Here is a 27,802-nt window from a genome sequence, read left to right on the forward strand (position 1 = left end):
AACGCACATGAAAGAAATACGGGAGAAAAACACAGAAGCACAGGGATGGATTTGTCCGTGTTTGGACGTGGCTGCGTGCAATGGAGTTTGGCACGTCCCTACTGTATGTTCACTACTGCAAAACACTCTGTCCCCGTCCAGTTCACTTCCGAAATTGTAGACTGCATAAAGTGTCCTTTAGATGTGTTGGTGCACGGAACAGCGTTGCGTTCCTGGCCCTATCTCCCGGTTCTAAGGACAAGTAGAGTGATTTTGCGCACACTGCGCTCACAATTGGCAGATGCGTACCATGGATATCTTTAAGATTTGGGGTGTAGCAGAAACGGTCACATTTATTTATGTAGACCTAGTGCGGCAGTAATATCCCACTCTGCCTACATTACAACGCCACAGTCCCGCCCCGTCCCGCCTATACAGGCGCACATAGGTGTAATCGGCACAATCACAGAAGTCTGCATGGGCATAAAATATGCCAACTGGTGTAATACTCACTCTCATCCCGTCTGTAGGGCAAGTATCTATCAATTAAAAATATTTATAGGTTTTCAAAAAGCTGCAAAAAGTAACTATAAATGCAACATAAATAAATAATAAGATACATTCTTACTACAAATTCCCATCAAATACAGTCACTGAAAAAATACATTTATCAATGTTATTACCATCAGCGCCAGCTTTTGTGAACATTCATTTGGTGAATTCAGTTTTTCTTTACGTTCTCTCTTATCCGCTTCAAACTAAATTAAATATATTTCTTACCACAACTACAATATTATCTTGTATCGGTACTAATCAATTACCTATCAAAGGTGCTTCAAACATTTGAACGCCTGTTATAGTCTGGAAACTTTTACATATGCTGTACGTGCTTTCATATAACCATGGTCATTTAATATTTGTATCTTGGCATTGGTGTGTGAGACATACTCAGTCTTCCTGTTTTTTTTTTCTGTCTCTCTGCAGCGTTACGGAACAGTTACTCATGTAATACCTGCAACATGGTGCTAAATTCGGTTGAGCAGTATAATGCACACCTGAAGGGAGCCCGGCATCAGAACAAGTAAGTGACGTAACCAAGCCAATATATATACCAAGAAAAATCGGTGACATTGAAGTATTGCTTTAAACCAAATATTATGGAGGACAATTCGCTAGCACACAAGATGCACTTCATAAAACATCTTAGCACCTCTGCGCCATATTCGCTCTAGAACGTAAGCTCTCGCGGGCAGGGTCCTCCCCTCCTTACATCTTATGTCTGCCTCCCCCAGTACGCCTTCGTGGTCACACCTTAAGCTGAATCCTCCGCTATCTCCATTTATTACTGCTAGCTCGAGACCATCCATTGTATCCATGTCACCGTTACTATCTATATCTGTCATTTAGTTATTGCGCTCATCTTTGTCATATCTGTAAGATGACTGTCTGGCACTACAGTGATCTGTGCTGTCGTATCAATAAATGATGATGACAATGATGATGACAAGCCCAGCGCACGTGAAGGTGAAGGAGGGAAAAATATTTACAGGTCCGGATTTTTTAAAATAAATAACTAACTGCAGCTTTACCCCAGCCCAAATCCTCAACTTGTCCCAATATTAAACAGCCTGGGCTGGTTTCCACTATAACAAAGACCGCAAGCACGGAGTCCCGCTAACATAGTGGACCAATCATAATAAAGTAGAATGTTAAAGCGAGGTAACTGCAGCCACCTATATTAATGGTGGATGGGGTTCTGCAGGTAAGAGACCATCGTGGCTGTAGGATCACTAACTACTGGTAATCTGCACATATATGTCTTCACATAGTTACAGGGATGTGTTAGGAGAAAAGATGTTGTAGATAAGGCAATCATTTATTGTTGCAAATTGCATGGAGCCACTCAACGCCTAAGGTGGTTAGTAGAAGGCATATTATCGCTTATCATCTCTTATCAAGAGAACAATGGAACATACGGTATAAAAACTTCTTAGGTTGTGCCATGGTGGGGGAAAATGTGTACTTGTTAATACATTATATAATGAATCAATGTTATATTTGAATGTAATGGGTCTCTACATGGGGGTTTTCAGAATAATAAAATATTGGCCTAGATTTCACAGAAAGAGCAAATCTCACTCCAGTGAATTACTCCCTTTATCTTACTTGTTAAGTCTTTTACAAAAAAAGTTCTGAAAATCTAGGCCGCGTAGACTGTAAGTGTGAAAAGTACAAGTACATTGTATTATCGCTGTGCCCACTGATGTCTAATTCTGGGCATTCCCTTCAATATCTGTCCCTGTCCTTTCTTACTATGTCGATTCATCAAAGTCTCTAGGTCAGTGTATAATTAATAATTAATTAACCAGCAGAGGCCTCCATTATAATATACACAGGGAGCGATTTATAGCATACCCAACTTGACAAGTGGGCACAAATTTTGCCGTGGTACAGAATTTGCATCTGAGCAAACTGTGTTGCACTGCAAGAGGTAGTGATGAAAGCATTGTTTTGTATGCAAGGCAAATACTGCCTGATCCTACGTGCAGCGCCCACATACTGGATAGCTTTATTCTTACATTGCTAGGCCACCCCCCTCCCCTCCCCCTCATAACTACTCTAAATTATAATGTGCATTTTACACTGCACCTCCCCTCCATACTCACCTTTTATTCCATTCTGTGAAGGTTGTTTTTTTTTTACTGTATAAGTGCATCTTTGCTCTGTGTAGTATTTTAGTTTTTTGTCATTTTAGTGTTTAAAGTGGATCTTTGTTCTGTACTGGTTTTTTTAGGTTTTTTTTTTCCAGTGTTTAAGTGGCACTTTTTCCCGTACAGTTTTTTAGTGTTTAAGTGGATCTTTGTTCTGTGCTGTTTTTTAGCTTTTTGTTATTTTAGTGTTTAAGTGTATCTTTGTTTTGTGCTGTTTTTTAGTGTTTAGTTGGATCTTTGTTCTGTACTTTTCTTTTAGTTTTTTTTCCCAAGTGTTTAAGTGGAACTTTTTCTCGTACAGTTTTTTAGACTTTCAGTGGATCTTTGTTTTGTGCTGTTTTTTAGTGTTAAAGTGGATTTTTGTTCTGTGCTGTTTTTTGTTTTTTTTAGTTTTTTTCAATGTTTAAGTGGAACTTTATTCTGTATTGTTTTTTCAGTGTTTAACTGGATCTTTGTGGAAAAACCAAACTTTGGTTCCCGAAAGTTTTATTAATCCATAGGGGCATATTCAATTCTCGCTGTTTTCCGCGGCGTTAAAACTATTACCGTTATTACGGTAATAGTAAGCTGGATTTTCAGCTGAAATCCAGCGAGAAAACTACCGTAATAACGGTATTTACACACACTATTACCATAATAACGGTAATAGTGCGTGCGCCGTGGGATTTTTGGCTTTACCGCCAAGAATTGAATATGCCCCATAGAATTTATAGAATGGTATTAAAGTGTAATTTATACATGCTGCCAGTAGCCTTTCTTCATTGCCTATTTAAAAGTTGAGATGTATGTAAATGTAATGATAAAATGGAACTAATTATTTTTTTACATGTAAGGCAGCAATAGCTCAAATAAATCAGTACCCTCTTAAGGTGGAAACTCACTGACCCCCAATCCTATTCCCAATATAATCTCAGTACACCCAGATATAAAATACAGTAATACAACCAGTGCTGACCCTTATGTTGTTTGTTCTTTACAATAGAACCCCGGCCAGGTGTTCGTCTTGGATATACAGAGTAAAGTCGATACAGTATTAACAAAATGTAGATGATATATTGAGAAATAAAGATGCCATTTATCATGTGCACTATGGGATGTCTTGTGGCAGGTGCAATTACCTCTTAGGCCAGAAATGAAACACTGACTGTGACATTATATTTAAATTCAAGTGATTGATGGATTTATCAATAACATGGACATGTCCAGGGGCTCGCCCCTAGTGGGTTGATGCTGGGAACTGATTATTTAAGATCTGTACATGGTAACATCTCATGTTCTGACATCTTATACCTATCTTGTGCAAGAACACAGCACTTCTCTAACAATAATCTACAGACACACAGGCTGACCTTTGTTAATTTAAATCTGAAAAAATCTGAATTACCAAGTTAGTGCATATGTATCAATAAATAAATATTCATTTGTGATTGTACAGTGAAAAATAGGAATCCATTGAATGAACATGTTCCTTGGCTTATTAAAAGATCCAATTTGACGGATTGGCTTTTGAATTCTTCATTCATTTTTCAACCCGATAGATTGAAAGCTCATTTGGGCATTAAAACGGTCCCTAAAATAGTATATGTGTAGAGCACTGCATAAAAAGTATTCACTATATAAATAAAAAATAAATAGTAGTTTTCACAAACATATTGCAACTTTATTTAATAGCTAAAAGGTAGGTACTGAGCATAGAATTCAATCGCCCTTTAGCAAACTAAATTAACACCCTCCCCTTTAACTAATAGACGTATCTTTCAAACCACTGTTCACAATTGCAAATGTAATTAAAAGTAGCAATTCCTATGATCAGAAAAATATCCTTAAGTTTATTTTATTTTAAACATAAAAAACACAGAACCCATATATAATAAATGCAGTACTAAGAGAGGAAACCAGGGAGCAATTGTGTAAATTTGTGTTTTGTGGTATTTATAGTCTACACATAGCTCTGGGAAAACTACAGTTAGTTCATTCTGCGCTGTGCTGTGGGCAGAGTAGTACTGGGAATTCTGGGTAGAAAAATTATAATATGGAGAATTCCAAACGCAGAACACTGAAGACCAAATTCTGCAACAGAAACATGTGACGTTCTGCAGTCAAATTTGGAGTGAGATGGGGATTCCAATTTTGAGAATTTCACTCACCTCTACCATATACCATCACACTTTCCCCTGCGTCTAGTGGAGTGGGAGCTCACCTCAGAATATGAATATACATTGAGCGAGTTACCAGCTAAGTTACACGTATCTTGAACCCTTGTATATCAGCAATTTAGTTGCTTATAACTGACCACAAAAGCAAAAATAAAATGGTGGTTAGAGCACCTCTATCTTAACCTCATGGGAATTATAAAACAAGGTAAAAATAGGTTCTAAAATAGAGTAGAGGAGAGTAAAACAAGGTGCAGGCCATAGGTCTAGCAGTTATATATCTCCCAACTATCCCTGCCTATTTGCCTGTTTGAAATGCTGGAAGGTATGAAGTAAGATGCCTTGGTTTTGCAAAAATATTCTGAATTTAGGAATTACCCTTATCCCTTCCCCCACTTAGTAAAATCGCTGGATTTTTGGGTGAAATAATCACTACCAGCTCCTACAGTCCCCTGAGATTATACACCATGTAACCCATGTGCTGGCAAATATCATCCACTATAGTTTACGCTCAAATTTAAGGCCCTGGAGCATCATGGCAGTTCATGATTCTAGGGTGCGTTTTTGCTGAATCATGGGGATCCTCTGTACAGAAATGTACGAGATGTAAAACATGAAGGAAATTCCTGATTATCAGTATCTCCAACTCTTGTAGATTATTTTGTAACTGAAGTTTCGGCTACAGAACACACACTTATGAAATTAGCGCATAATTTCAGAGATCAACAATGTGAGCTCTGTGCTGCCATCTGTTGACAGAATTCCATTATGACTCCCACAGTAATCTGCAGGCATTGTCCATATTGTATTGCTGGGATTTGCCAACCCAGCTTGCACTGTAAATGCTTGCAGTCACAATTCATTTACAAGGAAGTGTGGGGTTTGTTTGTAGCTGAAACCTAGTTTATGTTTTGCAGGTGATTCGATTCCAAGAATAGCCAGTGTTATTTGTGAAATAACTGCAGTACGCAGTGTTACATGACAGCTGGGGCAGTGGACTGCTGCAGAGATATATTCCAGAGCTTTATTGGGGTTAGATAGTAAAGGTAAAATACTTTGTATTGATTTTTCTTTATAGAGATTGATAATGCAGAGAGAGACACAAGATCACATATTTTCCTCATATTGATTCCATAATCTCAGCGGCAGTCAGAAAAACTCTGTATAGAAAAGTACTATCTATTTATGTTCACATTCTCTGGTTTATAGTCTTTCTCCTGTATTGTGCTTTAACTGTAAGGCTGGAATATGAAACTTGGATTTTGGAGTTAATGTTGCATTTATTTACTTGCAAATGCACTTAATGCATTACACTTTCTCTACAAAAATGTAACATGTTATTGTTATACTATGTGTCATCTTTCTTACCAGCACAAAAAATGCTATTGTGGGCATATGCAAAGCTGCAACTATGGCTAGATACGTGCAGGATGGCACCAGTAGCCTGGTTTACACCTGGGATACGGTACATACACTTATGCTAGAGATGCTTAGGGGAGCCGAGTAGGCTCGCGAGCCGGCTCGTTACTTTCGTGCGGCCTCGGATCTAAATCGAGGCAAAACATCATCTTTTGCGTTGTCAGATCTCGTGGGTTTTGGATTCTGTAAGTACCTCCCTCCCCAGGAGATCCAGCGCCATTGTTCACACAGAATCAGGGGTAGCAGTGTTCTTGTCACTCTCCAGTCTCCAGTGACATTGCTCACAAAGAAACAGGAGGGGTAGCAGTGTTCTTGTCACTCTCCATTTTCCAGTGACATTGCTCAGTGCCATTGCTCACACAGAAACTGGGGTAGCAGTGTTCTTGTCACTGTCCAGTCTCCAGTGACATTGCTCAGTGCCATTGCTCACACAGAAACTGGGGTAGCAGTGTTCTTGTCACTCTCCATTCTCCAGGGACATTGCTCAGTGCCATTGCTCACATAGAAACAGGGGTAGCAGTGTTCTTGTCACTCTCCATTCTCCAGTGACATTGCTCAGTCCCATTGCTCACACAGAAACAGGGGTAGCAGTGTTCTTGTCACTCTCCATTCTCCAGTGACATTGCTCAGTGCCATTGCTCACACAGAAACAGGGGTAGCAGTGTTCTTGTCGCTCTCCATTCTCCAGTGACATTGCTCAGTGCCATTGCTCACACAGAAACAGGGGTAGCAGTGTTCTTGTCACTCTCCATTCTCCAGTGACATTGCTCAGTCCCATTGCTCACACAGAAACAGGGGTAGCAGTGTTCTTGTCACTCTCCATTCTCCAGTGACATTGCTCAGTGCCATTGCTCACACAGAAACAGGGTTAGCAGTGTTCTTGTCACTCTCCAGTCTCCAGTGAGATTGCTCAGTGCCATTGCTCATACAGAAACAGGAGGGGTAGCAGTGTTCTTGTCACTTGACAAAAATTGACTGGAAATGACTGGAAATTAATGTTATTGAGGTTAATAATAATAATGTAGGGATAACAGAAGAACCAAATAATGTGATTTTAGCAAAAAAAAAAGGGATTTTAGAAAAAAATTGGGATCCAAAACTAAAACCAAAACGCAAGGGCGGTTTTGCCAAAATCAAAACCAAAACATGAAGTTAATCCAGATCTAGATCCAAAACCAAAACCAAAGCACGGAGGTCAGTGAACATCTCTGATTTATGCCCATGTTTACAACCATTTGTATTGTTTGCAAAATATATTTTTGCAATTAGGCATCAAGAAAACCTAAAAAACCTCTCTAATACAGAAGAAACAACTCCCCTTCTCACATGCGTGAACAATTTGCCGAAACATGCACACAAAAGCATGCACATGACACAAAGGAAGTACCAATCAGCAACAGCCGACCATTCACAAACAGCCAATCACAAGCGGTTCGCTATTGCTGGTAACGCTCATCATCATCCGTTATTTACACTTGTCCCTGACCAAACGCAAGTAATATGGCTTAGGCAGGCGGATAAGTGTGTCGGTGTCGGCATCTTACTGCACTCGGCCTGCGCTAGACCGTCCCTTCCCTTCCACATATTGTCTCTCCAGACGCAAGCGAGGGTAAGTGCCATAATGACGCACATTTTCTTTGGTATGGGCACTTTTCTTGGCGTGCGCAATATACGCTACTCAAACTGGCGTGGTGCTCACTCTGCATCACGCCCTGAACTTCTGTGTGATTGGAATCTGTGTATAATTAGGTATAACTCCATGGGGGAGATTCAGTTCTGTCTCCGGAATGTTCCCAGTAACACATCGTTCCTATGGCAGAAATCTCCACTAATTTTTTCTCGCACCCCATAGAGGGGAGCTGAAAAATGAGTGGAGATTGTTGTAGTAGCCGGCAATACGCGCAGCTATACCTCGCGCCAAATTGAATCTCCCCATATGTGATTGGATTCTGTACATAGGACGATATCTTAAAATAGATATGTAACTATATATATATATATATATATATATATATATGGACAGATTTATAGTTGGGGTAGGGCATGTCCTAGATCAACTTTAAATCTCAGTGTAAACATAAAGCTATCAGGTACTTGTGTGCTAGATGTGGGTCGCAGATCTCTGTGGTACTGTAATATGCTTACATACATTTACTTACTTACGTACATTTAGCAGTAGGAGTTACATTATTCCTTATAATACTTGGGTTTCCATCGAACCACAGACAGTTGCCCGTATCCGGAGATCCTCCTATCAGACTGCATGTTACCCTCACTGACAGCTCTACACAACCTATCACAGAACACTTTCACAATGACTGTTTATAATCTGAAAGCCGAGTACCTGTGAACCAATAAGGTATAATGATCTTGTGCTTCCTTTATGCCTATTGGTTACTTTCAAACTGAGTCATGTAACATCTCTACTCTCCGCGTAGAAGTTATAATTTACGTGCGTTTTATAGGTTGTTCCTGGAGACGTGTAGGGCGCTGTGTCCTCCTCCCCAGATGTCTTTACTTACCCAGTCTGTCTCTTCTTTACACAGACATACTTGTATAACATACCGAAATATAAAAATGCTCTTTTATATATTGCAGGAAGTACACACATCTACATGGACAGGTGGGATTTTAGCCACAAACTCAGGTGCAGTACAAGATGTGCATCTCCTGTTACACTATTTGTCCTGTTTCTGCAGCTTGCACTCACCTGAGTGTGCGCCTATTAACTGCATAAAGTGCAGTTGGGTAGAGGCAACATGCAGACATTGAGGGAGATCCAATTGCCGGCGAAGTGGCGTGCGGACCTCGCCGTGATGTGCGCCGCGCACTTTGCCGGCCATTATGGTAGGAATCTCCGCTCATTTTTCTGCCCATCTCTATGGGGTGCGAGAAAAAATGAGCGTCGATTTCTGTAAAATCTCAGACGTGAGGTGTCTCCGGAGACACCTTGTGCCAAATTGAATCTCCCTCATTCCATAGAAAAATAGCAGCTTCTTTCTGCAAAGATCTAAATCATGAGCCATCCACAGGCAGCAGTAGTCCATTCCTATACTGTATACAGGATTATCTTACTGAGAAACTCCTACAAATATCACAATAAACAAGAGAAGACTCTAAACTCTACGCCTAACGGCAGGATCCCTGGCCCAGGCAGCTCCACAGTGATATACTACAAGATATTTTGTGAGGTGTATCAGAATATTTTTGGCTATTTTTAACTCTATAGCTAAAGCGGCTTCATTCCTAGGTAAAGTTCAGCTGCTTCCATTACAGTGACAACAAAAGAGAACAAAAACTACATTTTATGGCAGATAGCTTATAGCTTTCCCTAAAAATATCTGCAATTTATTGGCTAATAGTCTTGATAGTCTTCATTGAACATTTCACTAACTTCTTATATTTTACATCAGAGATAATATCTGCTTTAAGTGGCAGTGAAAACGTAGACGGTGGTCAGAGATTCTGGTGCTAAAAATTGTTCCAGTATTGTGACCTTAAACCACATTATCTAAAATGTCCTGGATAGGTAAACTAAGCATCCTTACAATGTACGTTACCTAGGTGGATAAACATTTCCAAACTTTCCCGTACCATTGCCTGAGCCACAACTGTTATGGCAGAAAGCTATAACTGTACTTGTCTGGCTTGATAATGACTCAAGGCTAAGTTACCGTCTAATAATAATTAAAATGGGGTCTGTGAGCGTCTGACATACTCTTGTACTATACAATACTTGCTGCCGTGCAATGCACATCCCTTTCTCACCCATGTGACAAAGACCCACGCAAACACAGGGAGAACACACAACGTCACACAGATAAGACCCTGCTCAAAATCGAACTCATGACTCCATGAGTGAGGCAGCAATGCTCACCACTGAGCCACTGTTGTCAGGAACCCCTCTGTATGATTCCTGGTCCCAACAACTGTACCCCATACCTGTCTTTAACAAAAAGGCTTTGAGCTTACAGACAGTGGACACAGATGTACCACCAGGACCAGATTATCCATAAAATAGGGGTGTTTCCAGCGATAGGTTGCAAAATACGCTTTATTCTGATGGAAATTTGTAGCAAAAATGTATGCATTTGAGTTGAACGCCAATGAAAAGCTGTGCTCAACAAACTAAATATATAACAAAATATAAATCTCACTATCTTGTTTCACACTCTTGCATTTAATCTGGACTCACCACTTGTACATTTCCTGGTGATGTAGCCTGGTTAGGGAAGGATATAAAAGAGGTTGTATCTCAGGCTCAGCCCCTTGGTGTTCTATGAAGACAAGAGTCTCCTTGTTTCAAGGTTCCGAATATATGTTAAAAATCCTAACCTTAATGTCAACCTAAAAGTATAACTCCTGGGGGTAAATGTATCAAGCTGAGAGTTTTGCGGCGGGTTTGAAAAACCAATCAGATTCTAGCTATCATTTATTTAGTACATTCTGCAAAATGATAGCTAGAATCTGATTGGTTGCTACAGGCAACATCTCCACTTTTCAAACCCACCGGAAAACTCTCAGCTTGATACATTAACCCCCTTAGACAACATAACTTGCAACATAAAAAACACCCAAAAACCGCTATTCTGTTTATAAAACATAATACTCTACTTTCGTGATACAGTTGCAAGTTCTCCGTCCTGTTTCCTAAGAGCTCACAAATGTGATCTTTACCCTGGTCCTGCTCATGATAATAGCTGCGCTTACACTTTGTGTGAGCTGTATTTAAATAATGTTACATGCATTAGGAAAAGCAAATGCATGGCAGCTTTATTCAGCGTTATCTAACCGATCCCAAGACATGACGGCTCCTCTCCTCCATCATCAGCCAGACTGGATACTTCTAATTAATGGTTCCACAAGGGAGGCCTGGGTTAAGATTTAATTATTGAAACCTTTATCTCAAGCAGCTGTGATATGAAAGGCTATTTTATTAGGGAGCTTTCTTTTCCATTGCCTCTTAACATGTATACAGAAGGGAATCCCTTATTCTCTCCTTGTCTGGTCTTCTGGATTAAGCGTTGGATGAGAGATTTTATTCCAGCGCAGCAAAATGAGTGATGTTTTTGTTTTTTTTTTCCCCTGAATGATCAAACCTTGTAACGTCGGTCAAGAACATCTGTGTTTTAATCACATATCTGAAAACAATCAAGCCTGGGATTTAATGTTCTTAGGTATTGCTGTGCAGCATCGGCCTATCAGAAATTAACGTGAGCATTAGGATCCCAATCTGCCCCAAGGCCGTGGTGGGGGATTTCCATGATTGAATTTTAATCAACCAATTACTCTACAAATATGTTAAAATGATTTAAAATAGTATTTTCCCGTTCTGCAAGACTATAATAACGAAAGGCAACATGTTTATGTCACGATGGTGTAAGGGCTCAACATATTATCCTGTGGGATAGTTGGTAATATTTTTAATTTTCGTGGATATCTTGTGGTGAGAATACACGCCTACGCACACATAGATGGAGGAGGCTTTACGTCACAATCTGCTTATGTAATTCTCCCAATATGTCACAACTATAGCCCATTCCATTTGAATCGCCCTCTGGGTAGAATGAACGATTGGTAAAACAATGTTAGCTAGGGACCTATTAATCCCCATGTTATGCCGTGTGTGGAAGGATCACCTAGAAATAACTTATTGTATATCATTGCAAATGTCCTGATTTTTGTATTGCAAATGTATTGATTTCTGAGGCCATATGCCATGTTGGAGGAAATTTGTTTTTGTACTTTCCCAAGAAAGGAAATCCCATGCTAATTAGGCCTTTTGTCTGTGAGTGAGCAGCACATCTCTTTAGCCTGAATATACAGCTAAGGGTCTTTACCTTTCTATCTTGTGAATTCTGTCCTGTTAAAAAGATAGTGGACTATTTGAATAGTAACAGCAAGCAATTTGGAAAATCACAGATTGATGTAAATTTTGTTACGTTTAAATTGCGTTAAATCCAAGTTTAGAGAATATATTACATCATGTTGCTAAACATCTGATGTAATATCTCAGACTTTGTGGTGCCAGATAGGATCAGGGGGCTGGGTTAACCCCTGTCAACACGTGTCTCAGAAACAGTATATAAAGAGCTGTATTTTCTATTTTAACTGTAGTATGCAATCTGTAGTTCTGGATGATCACTACTACCTCCAACTAGTCTGTAATGGTCCTTGTAAGGACCCCTTGAGCCAATAAACATCACTGCTTGAATATTCTGCCTGATGCCTATTACCTGCTGTATCCTGTGACCAACAGATAATAGCTTACACTTAAATCCATTACACGGCTGCCCTGTGTAGAACTCAGCATCTCTGGGTCATCGCTTTGCCCGCTACCCAGCAGTTCCGATCCATAGTAAGCAGCCAGGAGGTACCAGCCAGCCTACAGCAAAGAGGCTCTGCAGTAGCTATACCAGCTACCCAGAAATAAGTGGTTGGTTCCAGGTGCCCCGTGAAATAGCCTGGTGGTGGCATTATAAATAGACAGCAATGAGATCACTGGCAAATAAGGGATCCCAAGAACATGATGCCAACCAGGGGTGGACCAGTACATCACCAGATCCCATAGCAAAAACTTAGGGGCTGCTCAGTTGAGGTCTTCACTCTTTTGAGGGCAGCGGGAACCTCAGATGATGGGATGGGGGGGTGACCCGACATTGCACTCCCTGTGCTCTCTATTGTTACACCCCTGATGCCAGCACCATTATCTCCCAAGTATGGGGAACTTTAGTGACACCTCTCCAATATTCTCAGAACCTTAATTGTGACAAGTTGGGTGTATGAGCTTTGTTTTATATAGAGGCGCGTTATATACACAGTAAGTGAAGGAAAGGGAAGGTGCAAAGGGAAAGATACGTTTTTAGAATTATTTGTTTAAAAAATGGAAACAAATTCCCTGAAGCCTGTATGATACAAGCAGTTCACCAAGTATGGTACTGATTGCTGGGATGTCAATATTACTCTTGTTTTCCACTTAGACCTCAAGCATCATAGGGTACGTTGGCTCCACTCCATATCCTTCCCTGTAAGGATGTATTCAATTTCTTAGCAAAACAATGGGTAAAGTATGGATATTTATGGTTAGAAGGAAAGTTTAATTTATATATATATAACTGGTTACTAGCGCTGCCGCTTACAGGAGGAAGTGCTGTGCGCATGCGCACACCTCTTACCATATATCGGATTCTACGAGGCCGAACATCTTTCAGCAGAGTCCCATAGGAAATGGTAGATAACACCATTCTGAGACGGCGTTACCTGTCCGTGTAATATAAAGCTTAGCAAAGCTTGCTGTATTGCAGAACATCGCAGTCCCCATAGTAATCTATGGGGTCTGCGATGCTGCACGGTGTTAGCCTAAACGAAGGAGATTTCTGCAATACATACATACATAATACATAGCAAACTTACTTAAAAGATGCGGAAACAGCCTTTTCCGCATCTTTTAAGTGGAAGTTACCTTGATGCATAGACCCCGTAGTCTGTTAACATTGCTAAACATTTCGACTCAAGTCACACTAGAGACAAAAATGTATAAAACGAGCTCTTTATACATAGTAAGCTGTTATCTGAAATGCCAAAACTAGTGCAATTTTCCCTTGTATAGAAATGTTCCCCAATTATACACTTGACTTCCTTAAAATGCCAGTTTAAGGGGAGGTCCTGCCGAGCCCATCTGGAGTCAGAAGCACCATGACTTTTAGAGAAGACACTTAAAACTACTTGAGAAGAATTGCTTGGGTCTAACTCGAAAATTATGTCAATTATCCTTCTAGTCCTAGTAGATTTCTGGCTGAGTGTGCTAATGAAGAGCTCAGATGATGGGATCCACAGAACGGTTACAGGGAAATCGTCTTGCTATGAGCATCTAAGTATTCAGTGGCTCTTGGCCAGGACCTTGGGTACGTTCTGTCTCTTATTCTATCAGAATCTCGAGCTGTTTTTTTCTTTTGGAGACAAATATGTAACAACGAATTATCCTGCCTGGAAAATAAGCACGATAGCTGAAAGAACATGCAATGCCATCTGTGTCATCTCTGGATATATTGAAAAGTTTGTGTGCCTTAGTATAACCATAGCCATGAAACACAAGCTCTTCTCTATGTACTAAGTAAACTTTTTTCATTTGCACAACTTGTGTTGGTGCAGACATACATGGAAGACTATATATAAATAGAATAAAAAGCGTTGATGTGCAATAAATAAAATCTACAATTTATTTAGTGATAAACCATTATCATAGCTGGTTCAGATAATATCACATTTCAAACCACATCCAAATTTCATATATTGCAAAGCAAAGGAAAGAACATTAAATGTCCTGTACTGCTATAATTGTGGCGTTTCCAAAAATCCTTTATCGAGTCGGGAAATTGGATTAATATACACGATTTAAAACATTTAGGTGGCCACTGATTTTGTGCAAACATGTTGTTATTATATTAGCTCACACTCACTGCGTTAGTGAAACAGCTGTAGTGGTTGTTCAGAACTTGCCCAATCCTGTGTTGGTTTAATGGAACTCCCCAAACTCTCCATATAATTAGCTTTAGAGATCCTCTTGCTGTCATAGGATTAGGCACACACCGCAGATGACAATTTGTAGCTAATCTATGGCGCAGCGGATTGGTAACTTGAGGGCCCAAATCTGTATCCGGCCAGAAAGCTTGTTCAATTAATTGGTTATATGTTCGTCAACATGATTGGTGGCCAAACAACAGTGGCAAGTATCTAGTGCGAAGTAGAGCCAAATGTCAGAATGTCACCCTGACGCAGGGCCGGATTAAGGGAAGGAAGGCCTCCGGGCTAAGGGTTCTGTGAGGCCCTCCTTTCCACCATGAGCTTACCTCCTTCCGTTGTTTCACTCCCTGTAGTACTTACGAGGCGCTGTAATCTCCTTACTGAGATCTCGTGAGAATGAGACTATGAGTCATAGTCTCACTCTCAAGAGATCTCCACAGTAAGGAGATTACTGTGCACCGCGTAAGTACTACAGTGACAGCAGGCAGCTAACAACATAACATTTGCTATTAGCTGCCTGCCATTCTCCTTTAACAGATGACAGACGAAGCCGGGGCGGGGATGCCCCCGACCCGATGAATGCCAGTGGGCCCTCCAGCTGCCCGAGGCCCCTGGGCTGTAGCCCCTTTAGCCCTATTGTTAATCCGGCTCTGCTCTGACGCGTTTCTCTGCCCCTTTTTTTTCTGGAGGTTGTCACCAGAGGAAAAACGTGGAAGACTGTCTAGGATTGTCTCTTTCTACACTCGAGCTTGACTTGAAACTCTTTCTAGAACAGCAAAAGGGAATTTTTGAGACTATTATGTCTCCTTACAGTTCCCAATATTTGAACTAAGACATTTATTCTCTACCATCTGACAGGCAAGATCAGTTGCCTGTGCCTGCTCTGTTAGCTTGATTCATTGCTGCATGGAGACATTTTTTGTAGCAAGGCATTATGGGACAGGCAATTCTTTGATTGAGAGCAGCCTGTAGAGCCCAGTGATGGAAGCAGTGAGCAATACAAACCTCCCAGCCTCAGGTTTGAAAAAAAAAGACAAAAGCACTCTACTATTACTCTGCTATGATGTTATATTATATTATGCCTATTAACCAGCTCTATTTTTATTCAGCACTGATATTTGTACACACTGTAGAAGTTAACAAACATCATACACTCCTACCCATTGGAGAACACAAACGAAATTTGTTGACCAGGAAGCTGACATGTAATTAAACCAGGTGTCGATATAATGTCACGTTTACTGTCAACGACCAGCGGGATAGATAGAGGTCCGTGGACACTGATGCAATGTCTAAGCCAGGGTGCCGCACCATGTAAACAAAGACATCTTCATAGGGGCAGTGATAAGTGTAAGTGTAACAAAGGGACATTTTGGAAATTTAGAGGGTACTTTTTGCATTGGGGGACGCATATGGCGATCGCAGCCCTAAGACCACCGGACATGGGGCGCAGTTGGTTGCAATTGTGATCGTGTTGACCACTGTTGTTATGTCACCATCACCGGCTACAAAATAAAACTGTGTTTGTGTTGGGTGGTAAGTACATTATTTTATCTTATATAATTCTAGAAATAGATATTGATGGTTTTTTTGCAGCAATTCTCTTCCTGTCTACATTAACCATTACGTCTACATTGAATTTTTATTCCCTAGTGAAAAAATAATAAATATGGCCGTCACAATAGTAATTAGTTTAGCGATCCCCGACGGCATATCCTCCCCGCTTGAAACATGTATGGCTGTCATGATTATTCTCCCTAGAATTCCTTGTAACAGCTTATTTCTATGGACACAATTAACTCGCTTAGTAAACGCTAGAAAGCACTGAATACTTATTAAGGTAATAACAGCATGTTTGTGCTACCCAACGCAAATGGAGTTCTACGTAACATGTAGTAAGTGTTTTGGATGTTGGACAGGTTTTTTATTTATTTAGTTAGATGTCTTTTTTTTTTTCTTTTAGATCAATTATTTTTTAAACAATCTATATGAACTTGCTGTAGAGTGAATTAAAGGACAAGTGGAGGGTATCACATTAATGATAGTTTAGTGTCAGGATCGTCCAGTCCTCGGTTGTGTATTCGGCTGCTGGGTTGTTTAGGCAGCCGACTCGCAGCCAGTCTATTAGTGCAATGCGATCACATGATCTCACTGTAACGAATCACTAGAGAGGGCTCGGTTCTGCTGGGGCTTTTGATTGGCTCCCTGCTCCTTATAATGTAGACAACCTGGTCTTTCAATGCCAGTGATAGTAGTAGCAACGCTGGGTCTGTTTGTGTGTTATTCAGGTTGCGTTTCTCCTTCCTAACTTACTATTCTAAAACAAACTAAGGAATTTTTCTAAATAATGCCAAATAAAAAAAAAGCTCTGAACATGTTTTTTTGTGCTGTTGGGGGAAATCAAGCAGAACCCATGTTTGACTTGTGCCCACTGTGTGTCCAGAGACGTTTCATGTAAGCCTGAAGTGGCAGAATGTAGAGGCAGCTATCAGAGAGCGTTTTCATATGATACAGCCAGGCCAGAGAGTAAAAGGAGTATATTTTTTAATTAACTAAAGACTAAAATATTGCCCCCTGTAGGCCTGGGATTGGGAATGTGGAGTGGCTAAGGAACAGCCACCCTATAGAGGTACCTGCCCAGTTGTGTGTGTGCTTATTATTTTTAGGCTTTAGCCATTTCAGCTAAAGATCTCTGGCGTAGAAATATGTTTTTGTAATTACTTTCATAGGGGTAGATTTATCAAACCTTGTAAAAAGGAAATGTGGAGGTGTTGCCCATAGCAACCAGAGTCTAGCTATCACGTATCATGACTTGAATCTGACTGGTTGCTATGGGCAACACCTCCACTTTTCCTTTTTACAAGGTTTTATAAATCCCCCCCTTATTGTTCTAAATATATCAGGGTAATGTGGACATTATCCATAACACACATAAACAGAAGCAAAAACAAAAGCAACAAAAACAGTTGCTTAAATCCCTTAACATAGACGATCATAGATCTGTATACACAACAAGCAGTAGGAGAGAGAGAGCTAAACAACTTATAGATCACAGCGATGTCACAGGATAGAGTCAGGTAATCGGCACATTTTTCTCTTCCAAACTGCTTCCTCCGCATCATGGGTAAAATGAACCTTTTTCTTTGGGTTCTGCCCTTATTCTTTCATCACAAGCCAATTTTTCCTGTCTTTTGTGACATTGACAGACACCTCAGCCGCTGCCCATGTACTCTGTACCCATTAAATCCAAGCGCCCGTCACTTTTCTGCAGGCAGCTGGAGGAACACAATGGTTGGGCTTTTCAGTGACACATTCCATTTCCTCTTTGTTGTCATTGCTGTATAGGATAGGTAGTAATTATCACGCCTCCAATCTAAAACAAGCGCCAATGGTTTTAAGGTTGAGTTCACTTAGATAGGAAGTTGTAAATAGTACATTGTTTTAGCCAGATACCTGTCTGCTAATGTCAAAGTTTCAACTTTCCAGCTAAGATTCTAAGTAGACGTAGTAAATGTATGTAACACATTCTGAAAAGAAATACGCACGACAGACAATGGTTTTGAACAAAACGACAAAAAAAAACAGGCGCTAAGAAGATTTTAATACTGTGTTAGATTTAGATGCTAAATCACATGATTAGGAACTAAAAACCTGTACATAGCTAACTAGTATCATCATCATTTATTTATATAGCCCCACTAATTCCGCAGAGATCTCGTTCACATCAGTGCTTGCCCCATTGGAGCTTACAGTCTAAATTCCCTAATATAGACACACACACATAGACATATACATACAGACAGGTAGAGACTAGGGTCAATTTTTGATAGCAGCCAATTAACCTACCAGTATGTTTTTGGAGTGTGGGAGGAAACCGGAGCACCCAGAGGAAACCCACGCAAGCACAGGGAGAACATACAAACTCCTCACAGATAAGGCCATGGCCGGGAATCCAACTCATGACCCCAGTGCTGCGAAGCAGAAGTGCTAACCACTAGGCCACTGTTTACAGTTATATGGTGGTTATGGAATCAGAGAATGTTACATTGTGATTACATGAAATTTAAGCATTTTTCTTTATCCTATATTATCCATATTCAAAGCTCTGTGGCGTCACTTAGGAATAGATGTAATCGTGCCATTAGTTGCCATTTGGGCATCCAGAAAGTAAAGGAATGAGGAGGTAATTACTGACAAACGCACAGTGCCATGTAACTATGGAACTAAACTTTATGTCTGATTTTCCCAATGTTTTGTAGCACAGTTGGTTGGTTTTTAATATCAATATTAATTAATACAGTGGAATATTGACCAGTTAATGCAAAACATTTAGCTAAAGGCTTCGGTGCATAATCCACTAGCACAGCACTTCTGTGAAAGGTCATGCAGCAGATTGTGCTGTGGTTCAGTGATCAGGTACAAAGTGCAGAGTGAAAAGCCGCCAATTCTCTCACCGTTCACCGGTTAGGTTAAGTCAAAAACGGATAAAGAACTGAAATGAGATGAAGTATAAAATACAAAAATAAGCTCATGCGTTGAGAAAAGAGCACAGTGACATGAAAAGTCTGCAGAATTCTCTCTGAGTCGTGTTAATCAGTCTTACAGAGATGTATATATCACCCAGGATTAAAGGGAGATTAGATAATATATTATGTATATACTGTATCTGCAAACCAAACAAATAAATAGAAAATAAGTTGACCCCTGCTCCAAAACCAGAAATGAATAAAATAAAGGATAAGGGCGCTCATAGTGTAATATATTAGACACCATAAATTATAATCTAATAGAAAAATTGTACATTATAAAAAAGGTACTACCTTGAAGACGATTTTCTATTGTTGAATCAAATATTGGTGTCTTGTACTACAAATAAACACAGGCCGAAAATCAGCCACATGTGTAAAATATTACAAACAGTTTTTATTCTGAGATGCCAAATAAAAACCCTTACAATGAGTAAATGTAACAAAGGATTATCTATGCAGTCCAATTCTGATATCGCTCTCTGGACAATGATGATCATATACCACGGACACAAAGCTTTCCTCATCGACACAGACAACCAGCAATGTCAACATAAAACTGTGACGGCAACCAGCGTACGCGTTTCGTTCCTTGAACTTTGTCAGGGGTCCTGCTACAACACCCTTCCTTTCAAAGTATCTACCATATAGCCAATCAATACATTTAGGCCAGGGGTAACAGAATTATATAGACCTTGGCCCTTGTAGAAGGAGAAGAGAGGTAGGAGTGTGGGAAGAAAGGATAAGAACAGATCAGGGAGCTGGCCCTGTAGAAGGAGAAGAGAGATCAAAGTGTGGGAATAAAGAATAAGAACAGATCAGTGGAGCTGGCCCTGTAGAATGAGAAGAGAGATCAAAGTGTGGGAATAAAGGACAAGAACAGATCGGGGAGCTGGCCCTGTAGAAGGAGAAGAGAGGTAGGAGTGTGGGAAGAAAGGATAAGAACAGATCAGGGGAGCTGGCCCTGTAGAAGGAGAAGAGAGGTAGGAGTGTGGGAAGAAAGAATAGGACAGATCAGGGGAGCTGGCACCTGCAGAAGGAGAAGTGATGTAGGATTGTGGGAAGGAAGGATGGAAAGAAATCAGGAGTTCTGGTCCACTACAACAGGAGGAAAGAGGTCGGAGTGTGAGAAGGAAGGAAGGATAGGAACAGATCAGAGGAGCTAGTCTCCGTAGAGGGGCGAACCACTCTGAATTGCAGCAATGCACAGGCCTCCCAGCCCTGACCCCGTTCTAGGTTCAGTTCTTTCAGGGCTTCTGGGTTTGCTCATATCTGGGTCTAGTTCTGGTAAAGCTGGCCCAGGGAGCATTTGCATCCTGACCAAGACCCAAGCCGCCCTAGACATCTGTACAGTAAAAGACGCGACCACCATTACATTTCATCAGATTTCTGAAAAAAATTTCTGCTTGTGACCTAGTTTAGCAGCTTGAAAACTTTAAATCAAACTGTTCCAGCCCCTGCGAAGAAACTTTTTCTGTTTTTTTTCCCAAGTTATTTTGTTTGAACACTGTAGAAGAAGGTAATAGAGATGTACAGCTGACTTACTTGATGTAAAAAGACCTAACCCCTGAAGGAAGGATATAATCACTCAGCTAGCACAGTCTCTGACTCCTGGGCCATTCTGATAAGAACCTAACAAGCTATGAGAGATTCTGCACATTGTGGTACTGTATGAATGATGGATTTTATTATTTCCTCTTATCACTGTTTGAAGGCAGAGTGGATAAATAAGTGAATTAACTTGAACTGAAGTGACTTAAATAGAATTCAGAGGTACTAGTGGACTTGAATAAAAATAAATTACTTTTCCCGAGTCTTTCACTAGCTATACAAAAGCTAAACCTGTCACTTCTAAGTTGTGTGCATGATGATGACAACAAAGGGAAAATGTATTGTGTGTCAGAATGCATATTATTTACACATTGATACATGCAAATACATCCACACACATTTATGACCACATTACATAAATGAATATAACATAAAAATACAGCTGATCCCACAATTACCAGGTTCTGACATACAGGTGCAGCAGTACTATTTTATAAACATTGGTGTATCCTCCTTAACTATCCCTTCAGATCGAAAAAATATCCTTTGCTATTCTTTGTCGGACATACACTTCCGATTTCAAACCAGCAGATGGCGCCTATGTAAAAGTTGCAGTGCGCATGTGTGCCTTGTGTAAGACAACCTTCGTGTGCTCCGTTTTATACTACTGCAGCCTACAAATGAGTAGTTATTGCTGTTAATTAATACATAGAGGACTTGTTTAAAGGTATTCAATAACAATGAATGTTTAAGATAAAATATAATTGTATATTACATATTAAACAAAAATGCCCCAATATATTTCTGTGCAAAGTAATGTATAATTGGTGAGTGATACCCAAACTCACACTTTATAAAGTTATTGTGCACATTAATCCCATTGTTATGCAATTCTTCTGCTCTTCTTATCTAGGGCTGTGCTTTGCAATGTTGTTATAATAGAGCATGTTACTTTAAGAACAAACATCAATACCACAGCTTTAAAACTGTGGTGGAAAGGACTGGACTGTTGGGAAGTATTAAGGTGTGGCTTAGTGCTTCAAAAAAGCTGTGTACAATATCGGGGCATGTAGCAAGCCCCCTCATGACAATGCCATGCACCATTATCTTTGGGCAGCACGGCGGCTCAGTGGTTAGAACTTCTGCCTCACAGCACTGGGGTCATGAGTTTAATTCCCGACCATGGTCTTATCTGTGTGGAGTTTGTATGTTCTCCACATGTTTGCGTGGGTTTCCTCCAGGTGCTTCGGTTTCCTCCCACACTCCAAAAACATACTGGTAGGTTAATTGGCTGCTATTAAATTGACTCTAGTCTGTCTGTCTGTGTATGTGTGTATGTTAGGGAATTTAGACTGTAAGCTCCAATGGGGCAGGGACTGATGTGAGTGAGTTCTCTGTACAGCGCTGCAGAATTAGTGGCGCTATATAATTAGCTGCTGCTGATGACTTCAATAATTTAAACATTGAAAGAAAGGCATTTGTCCTTATGCATAAAAATCTTGAAGTGTGTTATTGGGATCATGCCCCTCGTACTCCCGCCGGTCATGGTATACTCACCCGAGTGTAGCACTCCCTTGCTCTTTTACTAGTTGGGGGAAGAGGGTTATCTTTTCTTTTCTGGCTGCAGAGTGGCACGACATTATCTGTGACAATACATTGGTTAATCTGTGGAGATGGACAACACAGTGTAACATTTATTATATATGCGATGACCAGAACAGATTGACTAAGTTGTGCTAATTGGGAGAACTTTTAAAATTCTTCACATTAGTATCCCATGTAATGTTCTCTAACATATCATGCAGTACGGGGTTTTTGGATTCTCTGCTGAAAAACCCCTTATACAGATTATACATCCTGTGAACCTGCACTGTTAGGTGCTAGTAAAATTGCTTCTGGTTCATTTTCACACCACAGAATCCCAGGAATTAAAACAGTTTGCATCTCGGGAGACGCGTTTCTCCAACATGTACCACGCTGGAGGTCTAAGCTTTAGATTTAGAAACAGTAACTTTTAGCTAACAATCCTTTGTAAAATGTAATGTCAATACTTCTGTTTCCCCTTAGACTACATTGTGCATCTGTACGCTGGCTGGCATTTCTTCTCACAAGTCTCTAGCAGCAGATTCTAAATAAAACCTTCAACATATTCTCAGTCGAAGTGCTGAGATCTGTCTTCGCTGCTAGCCACATGCAGGCTGCATAGATGATATGTCTTATCATCCTTCGCTAGAACAAATATGGCCTGCAATTGCACTGTAAATGTCCACACACAGCCTCATGTAAGAGTAATACGTGTTTGATTGATTTCACATAGCAAAGCAAGGTAGAAGAGGTATCGTGACCCAAGGCTGTGAGATCTGTCAGCACCACTGACAGCTCATTACAAGCTTGGAGAGGGCATCCCTGGAGAAAGAAGGGTGGGGGGATTGATAATACCCTTCTGGCGTCCGTGCCCTTGAGTGAAACAAAATTAAATAACTTGGAAGAGAGTGCAATAATATTTCTCCATTACCTTGTCTGTGAAAGCCATCATAGAAACAGCTATTGCGGAAAACCGGATAAAAAGTTACACTGATGTGATAATGATCTCCTTGATTAATTTTAATATGCAGGGATATTGCCATAACACGCAGAGCTGTCAGTTCAATTTAAAGAACCTGTGGCCAGAAATATTTGATGTCGCTGCCTTTGGCATCAGAACCATGATTAACAATCATTAAACCGTGAATCATTTTTCCAGCCATTCTCCAAATAGAGTTTCAGTCTCTATCTAAATAAGTTTGAGAACTAAGAGCCTCTAGCACTGACACAGGGTTGTTTAAAAGCTAGAATCTGATGGAACTACAAGTGATTGGGCCATGAATCTCCTTTCCTGCAGGTGCATCAAGTCACAGACATGTGGTGACTTTGTTGTTGCTACTGAAGGAAACTAATTATGCAACACAAATGAAAATTGACACTTGTACCTCTGTCCTCCTTATGGTTTGTAGATGCTGTACATCAGTACATGCACACAGTGGATGTCCTTTACAAAGTGCACGAAACATGCACTGCAATATTGCAATGGTTTTGCACGGGTGCGTCTGTATGGTCTGCCCAGTGCACTTCAATTTGTGTGCCAACTCTGCGCTCTCCGGAGAAGCCTCTGCAAACTAGACGGATTGCTTGGTGGCAAAGTGTAAACATCCCATCCAAAGTCCAACCCCCTACCACTTTAGAACAGTGACCCATCTGCCAAGGGTGCAAAGTGTGCTGTGCACATGGGTCCATGAGTCACAGTGGCCCAGTTCAGACTCCTTGACTTGTTGCCACCTGTTGCCTTTATCAAGCCACAGTGGAAGAGCTTGAGTCACAGTCATCGATATGCTGGGAGAAGGCAGCAGTGTCAGTCATGGTGAGAAAGTTTATAGAGCAAGCCAGCAGTGTCAGTCATGATGAGACAGTTTACAGAGGAAACAAAAAGTGTCAACCCTGATAAAACAGTCTACAGAATAAGCCAGCAGTGTCAGTCATGAGAAGACAGTTTATAGAGGAAAGCAGCAGTGTCAGTCATGATCAAACGATCTATAGAACCGGACAGCAGTGTCATTCATGATGAAACAGTCCATAGAGCAAGCCAGCAGTGTCAGTCATGATGAGACAGTTTACAGAGGAAACAAAAAGTGTCAACCCTGATAAAACAGTCTACAGAATAAGCCAGCAGTGTCAGTCATGAGAAGACAGTTTATAGAGGAAACCAGCAGAGTCAGTCATTATCAAACGATCTATAGAACCGGACAGCAGTGTCATTCATGATGAAACAGTCCATAGAGCAAGCCAGCAGTGTCAGTCATGATGAGACAGTTTACAGAGGAAACGAATTGTGTCAACCCTAATGAAACAGTCTACAGAATAAGCCAGCAGTGTCAGTCATGAGGAGACAGTTTATAAAGGAAACCAGCAGTGTCAGTCATGATCAAACCATCTATAGTACAAGTCAGCAGTGTCATTCATGATGAAACAGTCCATAGAGCAAGCCAGTAGTGTCAGTCATGATGAGACAATTTACAGAGGAAACGAATAGTGTCAACCCTGATGAAACAGTCTACAGAATAAGCCAGCAGTGTCAGTCATGAGAAGACAGTTTATAGAGGAAAGCAGCAGTGTCAGTCATGATCAAACGATCTATAGAACCAGACAGCAGTGTCATTCATGATGAAACAGTCCATAGAGCAAGCTAGCAGTGTCAGTCATGATGAGACAATTTACAGAGGAAACGAATAGTGTCAACCCTGATGAAACAGTCTACAGAATAAGCCAGCAGTGTCAGTCATGAGAAGACAGTTTATAGAGGAAAGCAGCAGTGTCAGTCATGATCAAACGATCTATAGAACCAGACAGCAGTGTCATTCATGATGAAACGGTCCATAGAGAAAGCCAGCAGTGTCAGTCATGATGAGACAGTTTACAGAGGAAACAAAAAGTGTCAACCCTGATAAAACAGTCTACAGAATAAGCCAGCAGTGTCAGTCATGAGAAGACAGTTTATAGAGGAAACCAGCAGTGTCAGTCATTATCAAACGATCTATAGAACCGGACAGCAGTGTCATTCATGATGAAACAGTCCATAGAGCAAGCCAGCAGTGTCAGTCATGATGAGACAGTTTACAGAGGAAACGAATTGTGTCAACCCTAATGAAACAGTCTACAGAATAAGCCAGCAGTGTCAGTCATGAGGAGACAGTTTATAAAGGAAACCAGCAGTGTCAGTCATGATCAAACGATCTATAGTACAGGTCAGCAGTGTCATTCATGATGAAACAGTCCATAGAGCAAGCCAGCAGTGTCAGTCATGATGAGACAATTTACAGAGGAAACGAATAGTGTCAACCCTGATGAAACAGTCTACAGAATAAGCCAGCAGTGTCAGTCATGAGAAGACAGTTTATAGAGGAAAGCAGCAGTGTCAGTCATGATCAAACGATCTATAGAACCAGACAGCAGTGTCATTCATGATGAAACATTCCATAGAGCAAGCCAGCAGTGTCAGTCATGATGAGACAATTTACAGAGGAAACGAATAGTGTCAACCCTGATGAAACAGTCTACAGAATAAGCCAGCAGTGTCAGTCATGAGAAGACAGTTTATAGAGGAAAGCAGCAGTGTCAGTCATGATCAAACGATCTATAGAACCAGACAGCAGTGTCATTCATGATGAAACATTCCATAGAGCAAGCCAGCAGTGCCAGTCATGATGAGACAATTTACAGAGGAAACGAATAGTGTCAACCCTGATGAAACAGTCTACAGAATAAGCCAGCAGTGTCAGTCATGAGAAGACAGTTTATAGAGGAAAGCAGCAGTGTCAGTCATGATCAAACGATCTATAGAACCGGACAGCAGTGTCATTCATGATGAAACAGTCCATAGAGCAAGCCAGCAGTGTCAGTCATGATGAGACAGTTTACAGAGGAAACGAATAGTGTCAACCCTAATGAAACAGTCTACAGAATAAGCTAGCAGTGTCAGTCACGAGGAGACAGTTTATAGAGGAAACCAGCAGTGTCAGTCATGATCAAACGATCTATAGAACAAGTCAGCAGTGTCATTCATGATGAAACAGTCCATAGAGCAAGCCAGCAGTGTCAGTCATGATGAGACAGTTTACAGAGGAAACGAATAGTGTCAACCCTGATGAAACAGTCTACAGAATAAGCCAGCAGTGTCAGTCATGAGGAGACAGTTTATAAACAAAACCAGCAGTGTCAGTCATGATGAAGCAGTCTACAGAATAAGCCAGCAGTATCAGTCATGAGGAGACAGTTTATAAAGGAAAACAGCAGTGTCAGTCATGATGAAGCAGTCTACAGAATAAGCCAGCAGTGTCAGTCATGATCAGATAGTCTACAGTACAAGCCAACAGCATTGTAATTGGGAATTTTGGATGGGGTCGGAACTTTCAAACAAATGGATTTTTCTGCTGAATTAAAACCCATTTGCTGAAAATAAAAATATATTACACAATGAATCAACTAATAATATTTATATTGCATGGCTTTTCAGAGAATGGTTAATAATTCACATCAGTCCCTGTCCCAGTGAAGCTTGCAGTCAAAATTATTTCCCACACATTGTGGTAGAAAACCCATGCAAACTCAGGGAGAGCATACAAACTCCACAGAGCTAGTGCCCTGATCGGAGCCACAGCTCCAGCACTGTCAGAAAGCAACTGTGCCATCCATATAATGTACGATTGTGCTGTGGTATTGGTGCTTATGTGACAAGTCCACTTTAAATAACACAGAAGCAGAAGGAAAAAGGATATTTAAAAGATAAGTCTATCTTTTATGGACTTTAGATGTTTCACTTAATTAGATTACAGGGTCATTTTTCATTACTGAAGTCCCTGTCTATCTTCTTTAGATCATTAGATACACTCTCTGGCAGAGTGTATCCGATGGTTAACTGTCGTTAGAAATTATTCTGTTGCTGAAACGATATTCTGTGCACCCCTGGCCCCCACCATTGCATCATCTGCTCAATGTCATGAATCCCAATGATATAGAGCAGAGTGTATCTAACAATCTAAAGATGATAGGCTTTAATAAAAAAAACAATTAGCCTTAGTGTCTTATTAAGTGACATGCAGATGTGGCCAAAAATATTGGCATCCTTGTAGTTTTCGCTAATAATGCACAATTTCTTCCAGATTGTGGAAATTAAAAACATATTTTAAGCCTTAGCTTATTCCACACAGAAATCCTGAAATGGGCAGGTCAAAATTGTTGGCACCATTTAGAAATACTTAGAAATAATTGTAGTTCAAGCACAGTATTCTTCTTCACTTTGGAAGTGAGCTCACCAGTGTTGAGTAGCAGGTGTCTGCAATATTAAAAGCACTTATTACACGAGCTTGAGTAGAGAAAAGGACTCATTCTCCTGTTTTGTGTCACTGTG

General features: G+C 40.5%; 1 protein-coding gene across 1 annotated transcript in view; it reads left to right on the forward strand.

Moving 5' to 3' along the window:
- Positions 1-27,802, forward strand: part of ZMAT4 (zinc finger matrin-type 4) — a 287,868-nt gene that overhangs the window by 230,506 nt on the left and 29,560 nt on the right. Inside the window, exon 6 of the mRNA XM_075215932.1 lies at positions 964-1,060. Coding sequence (XP_075072033.1) covers positions 964-1,060 — 97 coding nt within the window. The remainder of the gene's footprint in view (positions 1-963; positions 1,061-27,802) is intronic.

This window comes from Mixophyes fleayi, chromosome 6, assembly GCF_038048845.1.
Source record: "Mixophyes fleayi isolate aMixFle1 chromosome 6, aMixFle1.hap1, whole genome shotgun sequence".
Classification (NCBI taxonomy): Eukaryota; Metazoa; Chordata; class Amphibia; order Anura; family Limnodynastidae; genus Mixophyes; species Mixophyes fleayi.